This window comes from Boleophthalmus pectinirostris, unplaced genomic scaffold (genome assembly GCF_026225935.1).
Source record: "Boleophthalmus pectinirostris isolate CB_2022bp ecotype Guang Dong unplaced genomic scaffold, ASM2622593v1 HiC_scaffold_13, whole genome shotgun sequence".
NCBI lineage: Eukaryota > Metazoa > Chordata > Actinopteri > Gobiiformes > Gobiidae > Boleophthalmus > Boleophthalmus pectinirostris.
In genome coordinates this window covers 21,529,776-21,546,531 of record NW_026571036.1, presented here as the reverse complement: position 1 = coordinate 21,546,531, position 16,756 = coordinate 21,529,776, and the positions used below count along the sequence as shown (strand labels likewise).

The window sequence follows — 16,756 nt, the reverse complement described above, 5'->3', positions numbered from 1 at the left end:
CTTTAAACTTTATCACCTAATCCTTTATCAGTTCATTCTCTCATTTATTTAATCTTTGCTCAGGCTTTAGAAACAAATTAGAGCTTTATCAGTTTCTCGAGTGGAATCAATTAACGCTACATTAAAACTGGATACACTCCTCTACAGGGGTCAGGGAACTAGTTAATCTCTCTTGGCTGTATATTGTTTTTACTATCTGATCTGAATGTTTGCTTGGTGAATCGTGTGAATGAGCATCTTCCAGCTTTTATTTTAACAAACGAATAGAAGCAGAGAATGAGATGAGTGCCCAGGTACATAGGTTATGTCTAATAAGCAGGGGCTCATCAAGTCCTGGGGACAAACTAATAGACATAATAATATATAAGGTGGGGTACATGTTTATTGAACCCCTGCCTGGAAAGTTTGATGTTGTATAGCTTGCACTGCAGTATTTGTAACCTACGTTTTTGCCTTTAGGAAGATCGCCTCTGCATCTCAATGAAAGCTCCATAGCTCATGACACTAAACTAAAGTTAACGCGAAGAGAAACCCCCCCAAACCGCGGGATTTCAGCACTCACGACATCCCCGGGTCCACCCCCTCTCCCCCGCCTTCTCTCTCTCTCTCTCGGGCCAATAGTCGCTGCGGCAAAATGTCATATTTCACAACGAGCCCCGGCTCTCTCAGAGCGCTCACTTTGTACGGGACCTCACAGCGGAACCGGGCGACTTCATTCCCTAAAGTTATTGATTGAGATTTCATAATCAGAGATTTGCTAATTGTACTGAAAAGAAGTTTAGTTTGGTGCGCCTTTGTGGAAGAACTATGCTGTGGATGAAGAAAGCTTTTTGTTTTTCCACTTTTATTTTCTCAAACTAAACATGATAAATCATTTAACCTTTTCTCCTGCGCAGAAACTACTTTTGCTCACCTAAATGCATGTGTAGCTGTGCGCAAAAGCTGTGCGTAATATCCAAACCCTCCTCGGTTTGAACGAGTGAACCTCTCCATTCACACTCACACGAGGACCCGCATCAGAGCGCGCCATGGACGTACTGCGGACCCGGTGGTTGGGCATCTCGGTGGCCGTGGCACATGGCGTGTTCTCGGGCTCACTCAACATCCTCCTGAAGTTTCTCATCACTAACTACCACTTCGGCTTTCTGACGCTCATCCAGTGCCTCACGAGCAGCACCGCAGCGTTTACGCTCGCGGTGCTCCGGAGAACGGGGAAAATCTCCGTTCCGCCGTTCACCTTCCAACTCTGCAAGGTAGGCTAAGAGACGTGAACTTAAAGGTGCAGTATGTAACTTTTCTGGAGGACAGTCTGCCACCTACTTTTCACCAAGGTGATGTTAAAGCTTCGCGCAATATTCCACAGTATGGCATTATTATTTTGCGTCTTGCATTTGTTCAATTACAAGAGCTTGTAATGAAAAATACCTTGAAAAGTTCATTGTGACAGGATCACCTGTCCACAGGTCTGACCTGGTGGAGTCTCCATGGAAAAAGATGTGTGAAGCCAAACGGTGAATCATTCTTGCCAAAGTAACATCGCAATATGTTAATTGACACGAGGAGGTGGCGGACCCTCCTCCAGTAAAGTTACGCAGTGCACCATTAGTGTTTTCAAATTGGTCTTATGGTGTATTTGTAATAGTGCAATTGCTCTTGTGTAGCATTGACCTGAGCAAATTGATGTGCAAAATACTTCCACACCTAAAATGTGTAAATATGCATTTGAAGGTGTTAATGAGAGCAGACTGTCCAACTGTGACAAGTGAATTTACCTCATACTATTTAAGTTGCCTGATCCTCACTAGAGCCTTTACTTACATCCCACAGTGATACTCAGGATTATCATTTTAATAGACTGATATACTTCTTTTACTTTATCATAACTCCCTCTAATTACAGCTTTGTAGTACTTTTAGTACAGTTCTCTACAGGTCTCTGCTGAACAGAGTTTTAATTTGACTTTGAAATCATGGTAAATCTGTTGTAATGCCAAGAATAGGCCACGATAATCAAATATTACTATATATATGTTTATTTAGTTTTAGCCCCTTTATATAGGCCAATAAGGCTATTTTAACATTTATTTTCAAATACACAAAAATACATTCTTTTCAACCATTTTGTTTCAGTCCATTTGGTGCCTAATTGCCTTATAATACTGCCCTCAGTTTTGTCATTTTACAATAGCCTAAAAGGCATTATTAGCTGCTTGTAATCCCCTCCCGTCTGAAGTGTGGCATAAATTCAGGTTTTTATAGGCCTAAAGCTGCAGTATATTTGACTCCTTTAGTGCACTGCTCTCAGATGATGACAGATATTGATGGATGAAAATGTGACTTGCTGATCACAACTGGTGGTGATCAGCTGAAGTGTCCTGCCATCTGATTGGTCGATTGAGTGAGTGAGGTCTTGAGTGATTGGCTAATTGAGCGGCTGACAGGTTGACGGACTGCTTCTCTTTGCTCCATTATGTTTATGGGAAAAGGAAAAGCAGGAATTTATGAGCATATGTGCCAATATTTGAAAATACGTGCGGTGGACAATTTCACTCCACAACGATTTTTTCGGAATTTCCGAATTTTTAAGGCAGTAACTTGTGACCTAAGCATGTGAGTCAAATTTGACATTTTGTGGTTTTCAACTGTTACATGAATCAGTTTTGGGGCAAAGACTTTATTGTAAGACTATGTTGTAGTCAGGGTTACAGTCACCACATTTTTCATATTGACTGTGTTTTATTTTCATACAAAATATTGAAAATGAGAATCTACAAATTATTAAACAGACCATTCCAACTTGCAATGTCATGACACAGCAGTTTTCATGTTACCAGCTATTATAGCTTTTACCTGTTGGTCAGTAGAGATCGGAAATTCCAGGGTTGGAGTCATCCAAATGATTCTAGTGAAGGTGTATGGAGTTTAAAAACACAGTGGAGCACTTCCTGTATTAACACATGACATCACAAGGTGGACTAGAGTGTTTTCAGTTCGAGAGAAGAACTCAGCTTAAATATGTCGGGTCTGTGTGTTAAACATGTGTGAATGAAACAAAACACAACTCCAGGAATGTTTTTGATGAGAAAACAATATTATAACATACTAGATGAGAAAAAAAGCGTAATATGAAAATGAAATCATCTAAAACCCAGTTCATGTGTTCATACTAGTGCATGGAGCCTTCTGTTACATAAGGCCTCTAATTCAGTAGCATTAATCACTCTAAACTTTACATTGTCTGTTTCTTCTTGTAGGATTTTGCTCCAGTGTGCATCCTGTCCACTCTCCAGTCCACCCTGACACTGTGGTCCCTGCGCGGGCTCAGTCTGCCCATGTATGTGGTGTTCAAACGTTGTCTGCCTCTCTTCACGCTCAGCATAGGGGTCTGCGTGCTCCGAAATGGAATCCCGTCCATAGGGGTGGTGGTGGCTGTGCTCATCACCACCGGGGGAGCTGCTCTGGCGGGTAAACACAATTTTTGCATTATGAAAATTATATTTGTTGTTATAGCTCCAAGCTTATAAACAGGTGACGTTATGCTGGAGATTTCAAGGATGCTACAGGAGGTTCTTCTTGTTCAGGTTTATTTTAGTTATTCAAAGCTATTTCTGTTACTTGACTGCTTATGTTTATAACATGGAATAGACAATACTGCACACTTTTACAGTAACATTTTTAATGTTCAGTTCTATTTGTAATTCTGGCAGTATATCCTGGTGACCTAATACTGTATGTATATAATTTTTCCAACAAGGGCTTGTTTTCCATTGGTACTTTGAACATGCTTGTTTTTTTCTGCTTTACGACAACTTTTGATTAAAGGTCCTATATTACATAAAATTGACTTCTGTTAGCTTTTAGCCATGTTATAATGTTGTTACTTCCTCAAAAACATATCTGGAGTTGTGTTTCATTTCATTCACACATGTTTGAGGAACCTTTTATTATTAGTCTGTCTACATCTCCAAAGCTCAAAACACTCTGCTCCACCCAACATGCTCTGTTCCACCTTGTATAGTTTTCAAGTTAACAGCTACCATTTAATTTTTGCTAAGTAATGATTGGAAAATTCCTGGCTGAAATTATCCAAATGATTCTAATGAAACCTTATGGAGTTTAAAAACACAGTGGAGCATTTCATGTATTATCACATGACATCACAAGGTGGAACAGTGTGTACGTTTGAGGAAAAAAAAAAAAAAAACACCTCAATATGCAGATGTTCTGTGTTAAACATGTGTGAATGAAACAAAACACAACCTCAGGTATGTTTTTGACTATTATAACACACATCATAAAACTGCATAATAAAAAGTCAGAAGCATTTCCCCGTGACTTGAATGCTCTTATGAAATGATGAGTTGAAAATTCATTATGCGTCATGTGAGTATAGTATTACGTCAGAAAGTCTATTTGTGATATAACTGTAAATGTGTTAGAGATTTCACATTTAAGTGAGTCATTTGAAGCTTGTTCTTGTAGATTGTTCTTGTATTTGTACCATATCTGTCACATTGCAGATTGCATCTTCGTTTGTCTAATGATTAATCACTATTTCTGTTACAGCATTTGAACACTTATTCTAGCCCTGAAGGGACATTTGTTTCTGTTGTGGCACTAGTCCAAGTCCATTTGGATCCATTTACTTTACTTTCCAAGCAACACTGTAAGAAACATCTGTGGAAATCATTTCACTGGGCAGCTATAATAAGAACATTCAATTACATCCACTGGCACCCTTTAAAGATGCACCATGTAACTTTTCTGATGAGGGGAAAATTTACTCTTGTGAGGTTTAAGCCATGTTAGAATGTTTTTAACTCCTCAAAAACATACCTGTAGTTGTGTTTTGTTTCATTCACATGTTTGCGTAACCCTTTATTATTAGTCTGTCTACATCTCCAAAGATCAAAGTGCTCTCTTCCACCTTAGGATATTATGTAGTGGTAATTGTCAAGTTAACAGCTACCATTTACCTTTTTTTTCAGCAAAGATTGGCAATTCCAGGGCTGAAATTAACCATGTGCTTTTAGTTAAGGTGTAAGTACTATATTTGCCGTAAAATGTGTAATGAAAAAGAAAAAAACATATAAGTCGCACCAGACTATAAGTCACACTTTTTGGGAGAAAGGCAAGTTTTAGTAATAACAACATAATAGAGAACAACAGGCTGTTAACGTGACAAATTAAGAGTTATTCAGGTAACTATAGCACAAACAATATAACAAGTTTACCAAACTCTCCATCTCGCTCCATATCACTAAATCCATTGAATTCTTCATCCTCTGTGTCACTTCTAAGCAACTCCAAGACCTCCAGAGGTAAACAGAACGCCTCTTCCTCCTCTGTGTAGCTGTTGTCAAACTCAGCATCAGTTCCAGTTAGAATTATTCTGGCCTTTCTGAATCCCGACAGGATGGTTTTGGTTGTCACTGAAGTCCATGCTGCTCAATTACCGTTTTCGGCTGCATACTTCGCTACTTGCAGCTTGTAATCTGCAAAATGTGATTTTCTTTTTGGAGGCATTTGTGTTCAGTCTTCTCAATTGTTTTTATAAGTTTAAATTTTTAATTTTCAGTGGTACAGAAATAATAGTGTGATCGACTGACATAATACAGACAGGACAGAGGCTCTTTCTGCAGAAGACATGCGCAGTAGAGCCAAGTGACAGTGGTACATGAGTAACAGGAGTAGCAGATACTGACACACAAGCATAGAGCGCCCTCTCGTGGCTGTCAGTGTGAAAATAATATATGTAATATATAAGTTGCACCAAGTGGTCATAGTGGTCATAGGGCCACCCAAACCATGAAAAAAATGCAACTTGTAGTCCGAAAAATACTGTAGTTTAAAAACACACTGGAGCATTCCCTGTATTACCATATGCATCAGAAAGTGGAATGGAGTATTTTCTGTTTGCGAGAAGAAGGGCTTGTGGGTTAAACATGTGTGAATGAAACAAAACACAACTCCAGGTCTGTTTTTGATAAGGAAACATTATAGACATTATAGGCATTATAACATAGATCAGAAAATAGTGTAATATGAGTCCTTAACATTGCAAAAATCATTCAATTGCAGGTCTTCTCATTGCTCAAAAATATGCATTGTTACTGTGAACGAGCTCATCTCTTCGCAGATCTGACCCTCCACCTGAAAAGTTACATAATGCAGCTTTAAATGTGAACTTTCCTATACACACAAACATAAAAAACTACTGCATCTGTGTACATTTTAAACCCAATCATCTCCCTTTTTTCCATTGGAGATTGCAATTATTCCAACAACCGTGTGCTATTGTGCCTTCTGGACATTAGCCAGTTAGCTTCAGAACTGCACCGTTAACTCGCATGACCCCTCTTCGAGAGTCTTCAATTCACCTATAACATTAACCAAACCGTAATGTACATTTTAATCTGTATCTTGTGTATTTTTTCCTGTGCATCATCCCCATTTCTGCTTCATTTAGCACTGACTTTAATCACAGTTTCTTGGCAGTGCGTTCCTATTTTCCATTAACACTAATGATCTCCGAGTCATAAACAAAAACGTACATATAATTCATCCTCCCAATCAATCTCTGCAGTGTTTCTCAAGCTGCTGCGGGGGCTCAAAACGTGAACTGTGAAATATGCTGAGTATGAAACTAATGGACAGATTAATCATGGCTAATCTTTTCCAATAATCACGCTTTTCTGCTGTACCGGGGATGTAATATTTGCTTCTTTATAAGCCACCTCGGATTAGTCAAGCGGAATGTGAAGAAGATATCATGTTGGGATAATGTGTTTTTCGAAGACGGCGCCAACAATAAACAAATAAATAAACAAAAATCAAAACAGAGTAATATGATTTTACGCTTAGATAATCCTGATACGGCTCAGAGGATGGTTTTCATTTCATGCAGTAGATGGATGGAAGTTATTTGAGGATACACTTCAAGTCTAAGGAAGTTGTAAAATTGTTAAGTGAGAATTTTATTTGTTCCAATGCTGTGGAGATGTGAGATATGGAGGGGGGAGGTTAGGCTGGGTGATTGTTTTGTAATGGATAAATAAAAACGTTAAGATGGCTTCAGTTTGAGTGTGTGGTCAGTGAGGAAATAAAGGTTTAGTTATGAAATTAGATCGAGTAGACCTTGTTACAGCCAGCAACTGCCAACCTAAACTCCTTGTAGAATCGATGTTTCACTAACTAGTTAACTACTACTAGTTAATTAACTCTTAGAGGGTAGAAAACAGCAATGTAATATGCAATGCGACAAAAAACATTTCTTAGAGGTCCTATATTACAGAAAATTTTATTCTGTGAGCTTTTAGTCATGCTAGATTGTTGATGCCTCCTCAAAAAACATTTAGAGTCATGTTTTGTTTCATTCACACATTTTTGGGTAACCCTTTGTGGTAGTTTTTTCTAGTTAATAGCTACCTTTTACCTTTTGTTCAGTAGAGACTGGCAATTCCAGGGCTGCAAATTATCCAAATGACTTTAGTGAAGTGTATGGAGTTTAAAAACACAGTGGAGCACTTTCTGTTTTCCCTCATGGCATCACAAGGTGGAACAATGTTTTGCATTTGAGAAAAGAACTTGCCTAAATATGCAGGATTTGTGTGTTAAACGTGTGTGAATGAAACAAAACACAACTCCAGGCCAAGTCAAGTGATGTTTTGAAGAATGTTTTCTGTAGCGTAAGAAATCTGAGCGCATGATGGAGCTAAATCTGAAGTTTTATGCTCACACTTGAATGCATTTATGATTTCTTTGACTGGTGATGCATGTGTTTAAGTCTTTTATTGCTGTTCAGGTGCTGGAGATCTGACCGGGGACCCGTTTGGTTATGTCACTGGGGTGTTGGCTGTGATCATCCACGCCTCGTACCTGGTCCTGATCCAGAAGACCAGTATAGAGAGTGAGTTTGGACCCCTGACCGCGCAGTACGCCATCGCCTGCACTGCGTCGCCGGTATGTGCATATATTTAAAAACTCTAAAGTTAATGACATGTAAATATACCCACAAAAGGTGTATGCTATAGTCACGCAGTATTCAAATTTGTTTCTACAAAATCCACACTAAGACAATGAGGATTTGCAAGCATTGCAATTAAAATGCAGTCTGCAGCTGCTTGTATTTCTACATAGATTAACCTTTAATGACTGAGACAGGATTACTCTGACCGGTAATTGTATTGCTCAAGGTACATTATTAGCATGCATAGCAACATTAATATGAGAAGTTTACTGTAATTGTACTCAAGCTTTCCATTTATGTCACGTCTGCATTCCCATTGTATACATGTATGTACTTATATAAGTGTATTTAAGCATTTACATATGTGTGTATTTTCTTCTACCCATGGGTTTCAGAATGATAAAAAATTATGACTGTTGCCATAGTAATTATCCCTTTAAAAATACATGTAGCAACACAAACAGACATACCTCATCCCACTGAAAATGTTTTCTAAGATATATTTATTTTATTGGATGAGAAAGATAGTTTATCCAGCTTCAAATGTATCCTGAAATTGTTCTATATTTCTTATAGACATGTTGATTTAAAGCAGACCTATTATGCAGAATCTACTTTTTCAGGGCACTCTACCATGTTATAGTTCTTTTCCTTACACCCCCACTTCTCTGTATTTACTTCGCTCTCCAATTTTATTGTCTTAATTGGTGATACATGTAGGATTTTGCAGCATCATGTAGTCATTTTGTTGCAAATGAAAAAAAAAGAAAAAGCTGCTACTTGTTAATGTGATCTGCACCTATCCATAGGAGGGGCCGACAACTTCATGGCTCTTTGTTGTGATGATGTTTACGGCAACATCAGCTCCCATCGGGCAGTTTTCTAACGCTGAAGTCAGCATACTTGTTTTTATTAAGTCATTTTAGATGAGTATTATGATTTAAAATGCAAATGTGCAAATTATAACAGAATGATCCCCAGGTGTCAAGATCCATCGATCTAGCCATCCATTTTCTTTCGCTTATCTGGGGCCGGGTCGCGTGGGCAGCAGTCTAAGCAGGAACTCCCAAACTTCCTTCACCCTGGACACTTCCTCCAGCTCCTCCAGGGGGACCTGAAGGCGTTCCCAGGCCAGCTGAGAGACAAAGTCCCTCCAGTGTGTCCTTGGTCTTCCCCAGGGCCGGTCAAGATTATAACTATATTAAAATGACCAAATTTTCAAAATTCAGAACTGGGACACACCCGTGTTGGGATGGTTGGTATAAATAAAACTGTGAAAATAGCGCGTAACATTGTCAGTTCTCGACTCACTTGTGGGTCAGTATATTATCTGAGGCACTTATGTTGGCACATTTTCAAGCACAGTTTTCTGTATTTTAGCTTTTCTTGTATAAAACCGGGACAAAACACTGGTTTTGGATAAATCTGGGACAGGGAACACAGGGCTCCAAACTGGGACTGTCCCCGGTGAATAGGGACATCTGGTCACCCGAAACTACATGGCCGACACAATCACAATATGTCTTCTTTAACAGAACTATTTGCGTCCCTTTAGGTGCTGTTCGTCTGTGCCATCATCTCTCTGGACGCGGTTCACATGTGGAGCTACGAGGGCTGGAAGGACCCCCACGTCACCTGCATCTTCATTCTCTGCATCTTCATCGGCTGCGCTATGAACTTCACCACTCTGCACTGCACCTACATCAACTCCGCCGTCACCACCAGCTTCGTGGGCGTGGTCAAGAGCATCGCCACCATCACCGTGGGCATGCTAGCTTTCAACGACGTGGCGCCAACCGGACTTTTCATCGGAGGTGTGGTAGTCAACACGGTGGGCTCCATAACTTATTGTGTCGTGAAATATTTCGAGACTAAGAAAAAAAGCGCTTACGAGGATTTGGAAGGCGAAGGCAAAGATGGTGGACTTCCCGGAGAGCCGTATAGCGAGAAGCCCCAGCTAAACGGCGACGCTACCGGAGCTAATACAGAAGCGGAAGGGGAAGTGGCGATTAACGACTTAGCTAACGGCCAAGTGTTGACTGCTGATGCGGAAGGAGGCGGTTTGAATACCAGCATTATGACGGATACGGAAATGCTAGAAATGCAAAGAGAACATCTGCATAGAGAAAGCGCTCCCCCTAGTGGTCAATCGGCGAGCGATAGCTACTTGGGAGTTTGGAGATCCATAAAGAATTTGCAGTTTATGAAAAAGGACACGCTCATTGACAACATGGAACAGCAAAGTCCATAAGTCAAGCAGGGGAACTGACGCAAATATTTGTTTGTACTGCTTAGCATGTACTGGCTAAGATACATGCGATAACTGGAAAAAAACTTGAAACGGACTTCTAGAACTAGCAACATGGACCCCTTGAAAACAGTGAAGAAATTATGCTTGTTTTATCTTATTAAATTTCACTGTATTCAACTCCGAATGTTGCCAAGAAAGATTGCAAAATGGCAGCATGGATAGACTAACTAAACGTGCCGATACTATAGGAAAATTGTGGCTAAGACTAGAAGCGATGCACTGGTTATGGAGATTTCTGTTCCCAAGACAAAAAAAAAAGAGACAGAAATCCATTTTAAGGTGAACCGTGACTGTGGCTGTGGTTCAAATGTGTTCTGTGTTGATATTGGAGGATGTCTTGAAGAAAGGCCCTTGGTAATGAGGACAGACAGGCTTACAGTGGCATTAGGGTTATTTCTTGGCACTGGCTGCTTGTACCTTTCAAACAGAGAAAAACAATTTGCCCAGAAGAATTCCTAAGTGCTGCCAAGGAAAATATACAATCCCCTCTAAAATGTCAACTTAAAAAATTAAACAGACATAGATGATGGCTGCTTCAAGAGATCAGAGTTTACATCCAGGATAGGGTGACCAGATTTTCAAAATTAAAAAAAAAACATGGGTTGGGATGGTTGGTGTGAATAAAATTGTGAAAAACCACGTAACATTGTCCATTCTTGACTCACTTGTGGGTCACTATAGAATAGAATGACTCCTGTTGGTGCAACTGAGTGCGTTTTTGCCTTATGATCATGTACGGGTTTCTGTATCTTAGTTAAACTTTACTTTATTGTTGGCGGGTATCACATTGGTCAAAACTGGGATATTTCTTGTATAAAACTGGGACAAATCACTAGTTTTAGATACATCTGGGACTGACCAGGGTAAAAAATGATGTCTGGTCACCCTAATCCAGAAGGACAGATCAATTTTGGGAAAATATATAGATGTATGCGTGTGTGATTTTTTATTTTATTTTTTTCTTTTGAAGATTTTTTGGTATCCTTAGCTTTTCAGAATAGATCTGAACTACAAAGTTTGCTGGTTTTATATACAAAAATACTTCATGTTGTTTACTGAGGACATTATTTTACCCAACTCAATTGAACCTTTCAAAAATTGCCTTTCGATTTGATTGTAATTTCTATTGCAGCACTAACAACCATCTTAATGACAGCTCCAGATTCAAAATGCCTGTAGTTAAATCAAACATATAGACTGTAAGATAGCCACATTTTCTTTGTGCAATACATTTTATCGTATTTCTTTTGTTTTATGTTTTGTCTGATTACATGAATGTCAGTGGGGCGTGCCTTGTTCATATTATATACATGGCTTTCTATATTGTTGCTGAGTTGGGTTAGGGTTGGGAAAAAGTGTAACTGTGATGTGTTCACAGTGCACAATTTAAACATATCAAAGAGCATTAAAGGGGTTGTACCGGATTTTTACAGAATTAATTCATTTTAAGGAGTTTACAGTGGTCCAGTTATTCTTTGCTTACATTATGCATCCTAATTATTCACAGCGATGAGGTTAAAATAACTTTTTACATCTTAACGAGACCAGAGTGGAGTTTTGCTGTCATTTTTAAGCTAAAAACTATCATGCTACCACGCACCTCCTGATGCATGCTTTATAATTATATGCGGACAAAACACGGTAGACCTATTTTGACCTCAAGAGTTTGTAATCATAAAAAAAGACATGATATTTTGTTGTTAACACACATTACTTAGATAATTTCAGTCTTTACCAATTAGGCCCATGCTAATTTTAATTCCCATTTCAATTAGATTGCAGTGTCTGCAGTTTCAGCTCAGTTATATGTTAAACTTAGAGCTGATTATTCAGTGGAAAATCCCTATTGCCACTATATTATGGAAGGACAGAAAAGCTGCTCTAGCTCTACTTTCTAATGTTAATCATCACAGCCAATAGAGAACACACTGTGGACCTGTTTTTGTGTAACTTGAAAAATACCTTGTGTGTGGAGAGTCTGTTTGTTGGAGATAAGCCTTGTGCAGTACCTGTGCAGTACCTTTGCAGTACTTCAGGAGTGGGCATACATTAAAATGTTTATAAGTGTTGTGTGAAAACTCTTCAGGGAGAACTCAATGTGTGTTTTGTTGTTTCAAATCAGGGAATTATTGTTTCTGAGCCGCTACTACTGTAAGCAATTCCAAGGGTGTTTTTCATCATAAATACAGAATTTGCCATTATCTGTATAATCTTTCAAGTCAGAGGGCCCCGACTGGTGAGTCAGGACACTAAAATGAAGAATTGAAAAATAACGGTAGATGGTTTGCATCACTTATTTCAGCTAAGAGTATCACCTCTGATCTGACAAGATCCATCTGCAAAAACAAATCATATGTGAGCTCACTTCTCTTTCTCTCATGTATAGGACTTAATACTAAAACTACTCTTATGAATAATGATGAAACATAAATATTTTATAAGATAAAATTTTCTGAAAACATCTGAAATCTTAGAATGGACTACATCTTACTCAGAACCAGTATGAAAAGGTAATAATAAATTACTATTCTGTTTTGAAAAACTAGTGTTTCAATTAATTGTGCCGTCTAAATTAGTACCAATTATTTTCCTCAGTACCAAAATTAAGTTACAAATCTTAGGTTTTATAACTGTAAAACACACCATAAGAAATGCTTGAGAATGTATAGGCACTTACATTATGTTGAAAATTAAAGTTAATTACAAACATCCAATACTGAGTCCATAATACTGCATAAGACAGTTCTGATGTTCTGTGATGTTTGATGGAAATGTATGCAAAACCTGCCATATCACAAGCAGCATGTTTTGACCTTTAGAAGCATTAAGAAAGATCTGCTTCCAAAAATATTTAATCAGACAAGAAATAATCCTCTCTCTGCATGTTCCTGACTGTGGGCGAGAATCATGCAAACAGCTCCTTTCCCAGATGCTAAAAAACTAAGTAGTTTAAGTCATTTGACTTGCAAAATGTGACATTTCAACTTGAATTTTAGAAGTTGAAGCATTTTCAAAAAAACTGAAAAACTGAAAGATACACTTCCCTCTAAATATATTGAACTTCTTTGTATGAAACAACGTATACACAATGCACTATGTAAGTTCTCTGGTGTGGGGTAAGCAATGTGCTTGTCTCTGTGGAGATGTATTTATTTGCCTGTAATGTTCCACAGTTTTGCATTAAACATGTCTATGTTTATCTTGAAAAACATTTCTTATTGTGAGCAGGCTTGCTTCACCACAGGTCTTACAGGTAATGGTGCCACATGCTTCCATGGATATATATATATAAGTGTAATGCATGCTGTGGAACATTCAAAGGAAAGCGAGAGCATATCAGTGGAAACAAGCAAAGTACCATCAACAAGAAAGGTTACATAATGCACATTTATTACAGTTTAAATTATGACTTATGGCTATGTCTGGGATAATTTATTGAAAAAATATCCACACTTTATGTAAACAAGGGATGTCTAGACTCGATCACTCCAAACCTGGGACAATGGGCTGGACAGTGTAATTGCAGATGTCTGTTCGCTGCCCACACAACAGAATGTGACTGGAGTGACTAACACTACAGACAGCTGCCTACGCATGTCCACACCATGTCCAAAAACTGTGAACAGCTCAGACAAGTTTTGGTTTACTTTTGTGTAAGTTTAGACATTTTGCCAGAGTGATTTTCATAAAACTTTTGAAGCCACCAGACATATCTGATGCCTCTGGTGTACTTAGAAGAACCAGTATAAACCAACAGCAGAAATCCCTTATGTTATTTTAAAGGAGCACTGTGTAACTTTTCTGGTTGTTGGTCTGCCACACCTGCTTGTTTCCATGGAGATGTTATTGCATTGTCTAGAGTGTTCCACAGTAAAGCCTGAAACATATCAAACCTGTAACAACATGGACTAGCAAGCAGATTTTCCACCAGAAAACTTACATAGTGCCACTTTAATGATAGTAAATCCAGTTTTTATATAAATAGACTCGACTTTGGTTTTGGACATTAATGGTCTTTGGTTGAGAAAAGAGAACAAGCAGTAACACGGGACACAGGACAATTTCCAAATAGTTGTTTCCAAACATTTTATTACCTCGTGACTAAACTAACTCTAAATCTGCTCTAGCGTGTGACATAACACATAATACTGCTGATCAAAGTTTACACCAAGATCCAATTTGTGAAAGAAAGTAGCCCTATTATGCAAAATCCACTTTTCAGAGTTTTTAACTGTGTCAAAGTTGTTTCCCCTCACCATTTTGTATTTGGAGTGATTTGTGCAAGTTTGAGCAATCTTTAATTACTTAATTTCAAGACATCAAATTTCCAGTTAACTCATATTTTCACCACCACCAACATTCACTTTTATTTTCTTAAAGGGACAGTTCGGAATTTTGGACATAGGACCTCATTTCCTAGTTAGCCAGAGTAATGGAGACATGTGGAGACACTTTGAAATAAAACTAACCTTGCATCGCATCAATCGTCGCATGCTGAGGGACTATTTTCTCATATATCAGTCCGCCACAGCCAAGCTTTCTACCAGGAAGTACAACTCGCTTCCTGCTGCTCAGACATAAATCCTTCAAATGCAAGGTTGGTTTTATTTCTAAAATGATTCTATCGACACAGACATTCACATCAACAGTCTGGCGTAATAATAGATTTGCTTCGGGTGTTTTGTGGAGTGGGTAAGACTGTTTTTAGTGGCAGGCTAACTATGGCCATTGACATCCACTAGCCTAGCACCATCGACCTCTGCAAATACAAAGACTGGATGGAATATTTTAAAAAGTGTCTTCATTCATCTCCAACACTCTGGCTAACTAGGAAATAAATAAGGTCCTATATCCAAAATTCCGAACTGTCCCTTTAACTTGTGATATGTGTAGGATTTAGCAGCATCTCCTTGTCATTTCGTTAAGCTTACACCAATGGTTATTAAAGGTACACTATGTAATTTTTTTGGTTGGGGGTCCGTCACATGCTTGTTTCTATGGATATGTCATTGCTCTGTCTGGAATGTTCCAGTCCCAGTATGACATTAAACTGCTCTACTGTAAATTTATTCAGTTAAAGGTGGTTTTATAGCTCAAAAATACCTAGAAAAACTTGCATTCTGACTGTGAGCGGGGTCACCTCTCTACAGATCTGACCTGTAACTTTGTCTGATTTGGTCACCATGAAGATAGAAGGTGTTGTGAAACATTCCAGACGAAGGAATAACACCTCCATGGAGAAAAGCATTTGATCGGCCCTCCACGAGAAGAGTTACACAGCGCACCTTTAAGTCATTTTAGATCAATATTGTGATTTCAAATGTCCAAATTATAACAGTAGCAGTAGGCCTTCTTTAAAACATTAACTATAGTCTACTTTTTGTCTGACCTGACCCATCACTTAATGTCAATCTTCCTCAAACATCTCTATCCCACAAAAGTGCTTCAGGTCCTGGTTTGGGGACAGAAAAAGACCTCAGTATTGATCCAGTATTGATTTGGTCTTCACACTCTCTAAACTTCATTTAACGCTACAAGATCCCCGCTGTCGCCCTGAGCAACAGAAGACAGCCACACCACAAAACTGCTCCCCTTCGCACTGACACTACAAGGGGTGTTCAGTGAGATAGATCAACAACATGAGAGGTGTTTAAGAACCAATCTCAAACTGGGAAAATTTACAACTGTAGTTAAAAGTCAATTGGAAACACTGAGTCACTGCTTAGTCCTGGTTGCTTTGATATTCTGGTGCATTTGAAGTTTTTGAGACTGACAGAAAATAGGTGATTTTAAAAAATATCTTATTATTAAGTACTGCAAAACCATTTAGATCATTTTCAAACTCATTTCATTTCATTGAGGAACTATTATTGTATTTTTCCTCACTGTCTTTAGATTCTGTACAAATTCTATAATATAAATGTTAAATTATTATTTATATTGTTAAATTATTTTTGAGTCTTTTTTTTCCCCAGAACTTCAGATTTTTTTATCAGTTTGTTATGTTTTCTAGTGTCTTTGTAAACCTATAAATTGCCCTTTTAGTGATACAACTAATTGCAGTTTAACAGTAATGATGCTTAATTTAATTCACAAAAATATTGTTGATTTTTCGCTTTGCATTTTTTGGTGAATGCAAGAAAGCTGTGGATCACTCAGACAATTATCTGATTCTAATCCCTGAGTATTGTCTTCAGGCTGGTCTGTAGCTCAGAAACAGTAATTCTCGCTGGTTTATTGTTATTTTGATTTGCACGTGCTGTCTTTGCCTGTCGTCTGTATTGTCTGTAAAAGATTCTGGTGAAGTGAAAGGATCATCTGCTCCTCATTTGCATGTTCAATGCAAAAAGTCTATGGAAATTATGAAATCCTTTTTATAAAGAATCTGTCCATGGAGAATGTGTTTGTGTGTTTTCTGGGGAATCCCTATTTACAAATAAATATGCATATACAGTAACTTAGTGAAATACTTTATCA

The 16,756-nt window shown here is 38.3% G+C and overlaps 1 protein-coding gene across 1 annotated transcript; it reads left to right on the top strand.

Moving 5' to 3' along the window:
- Positions 1-681: 681 nt before the first annotated feature.
- Positions 682-13,504, top strand: slc35d3 (solute carrier family 35 member D3). The gene is made up of 4 exons (XM_020934125.2): positions 682-1,253; positions 3,254-3,464; positions 7,804-7,961; positions 9,524-13,504. Exons 1-4 carry the CDS (start codon positions 1,029-1,031, stop codon positions 10,217-10,219), a joined length of 1,290 nt encoding a protein of 429 aa, XP_020789784.1. The 5' UTR covers positions 682-1,028; the 3' UTR covers positions 10,220-13,504.
- The last annotated feature ends 3,252 nt before the right edge of the window (positions 13,505-16,756 follow it).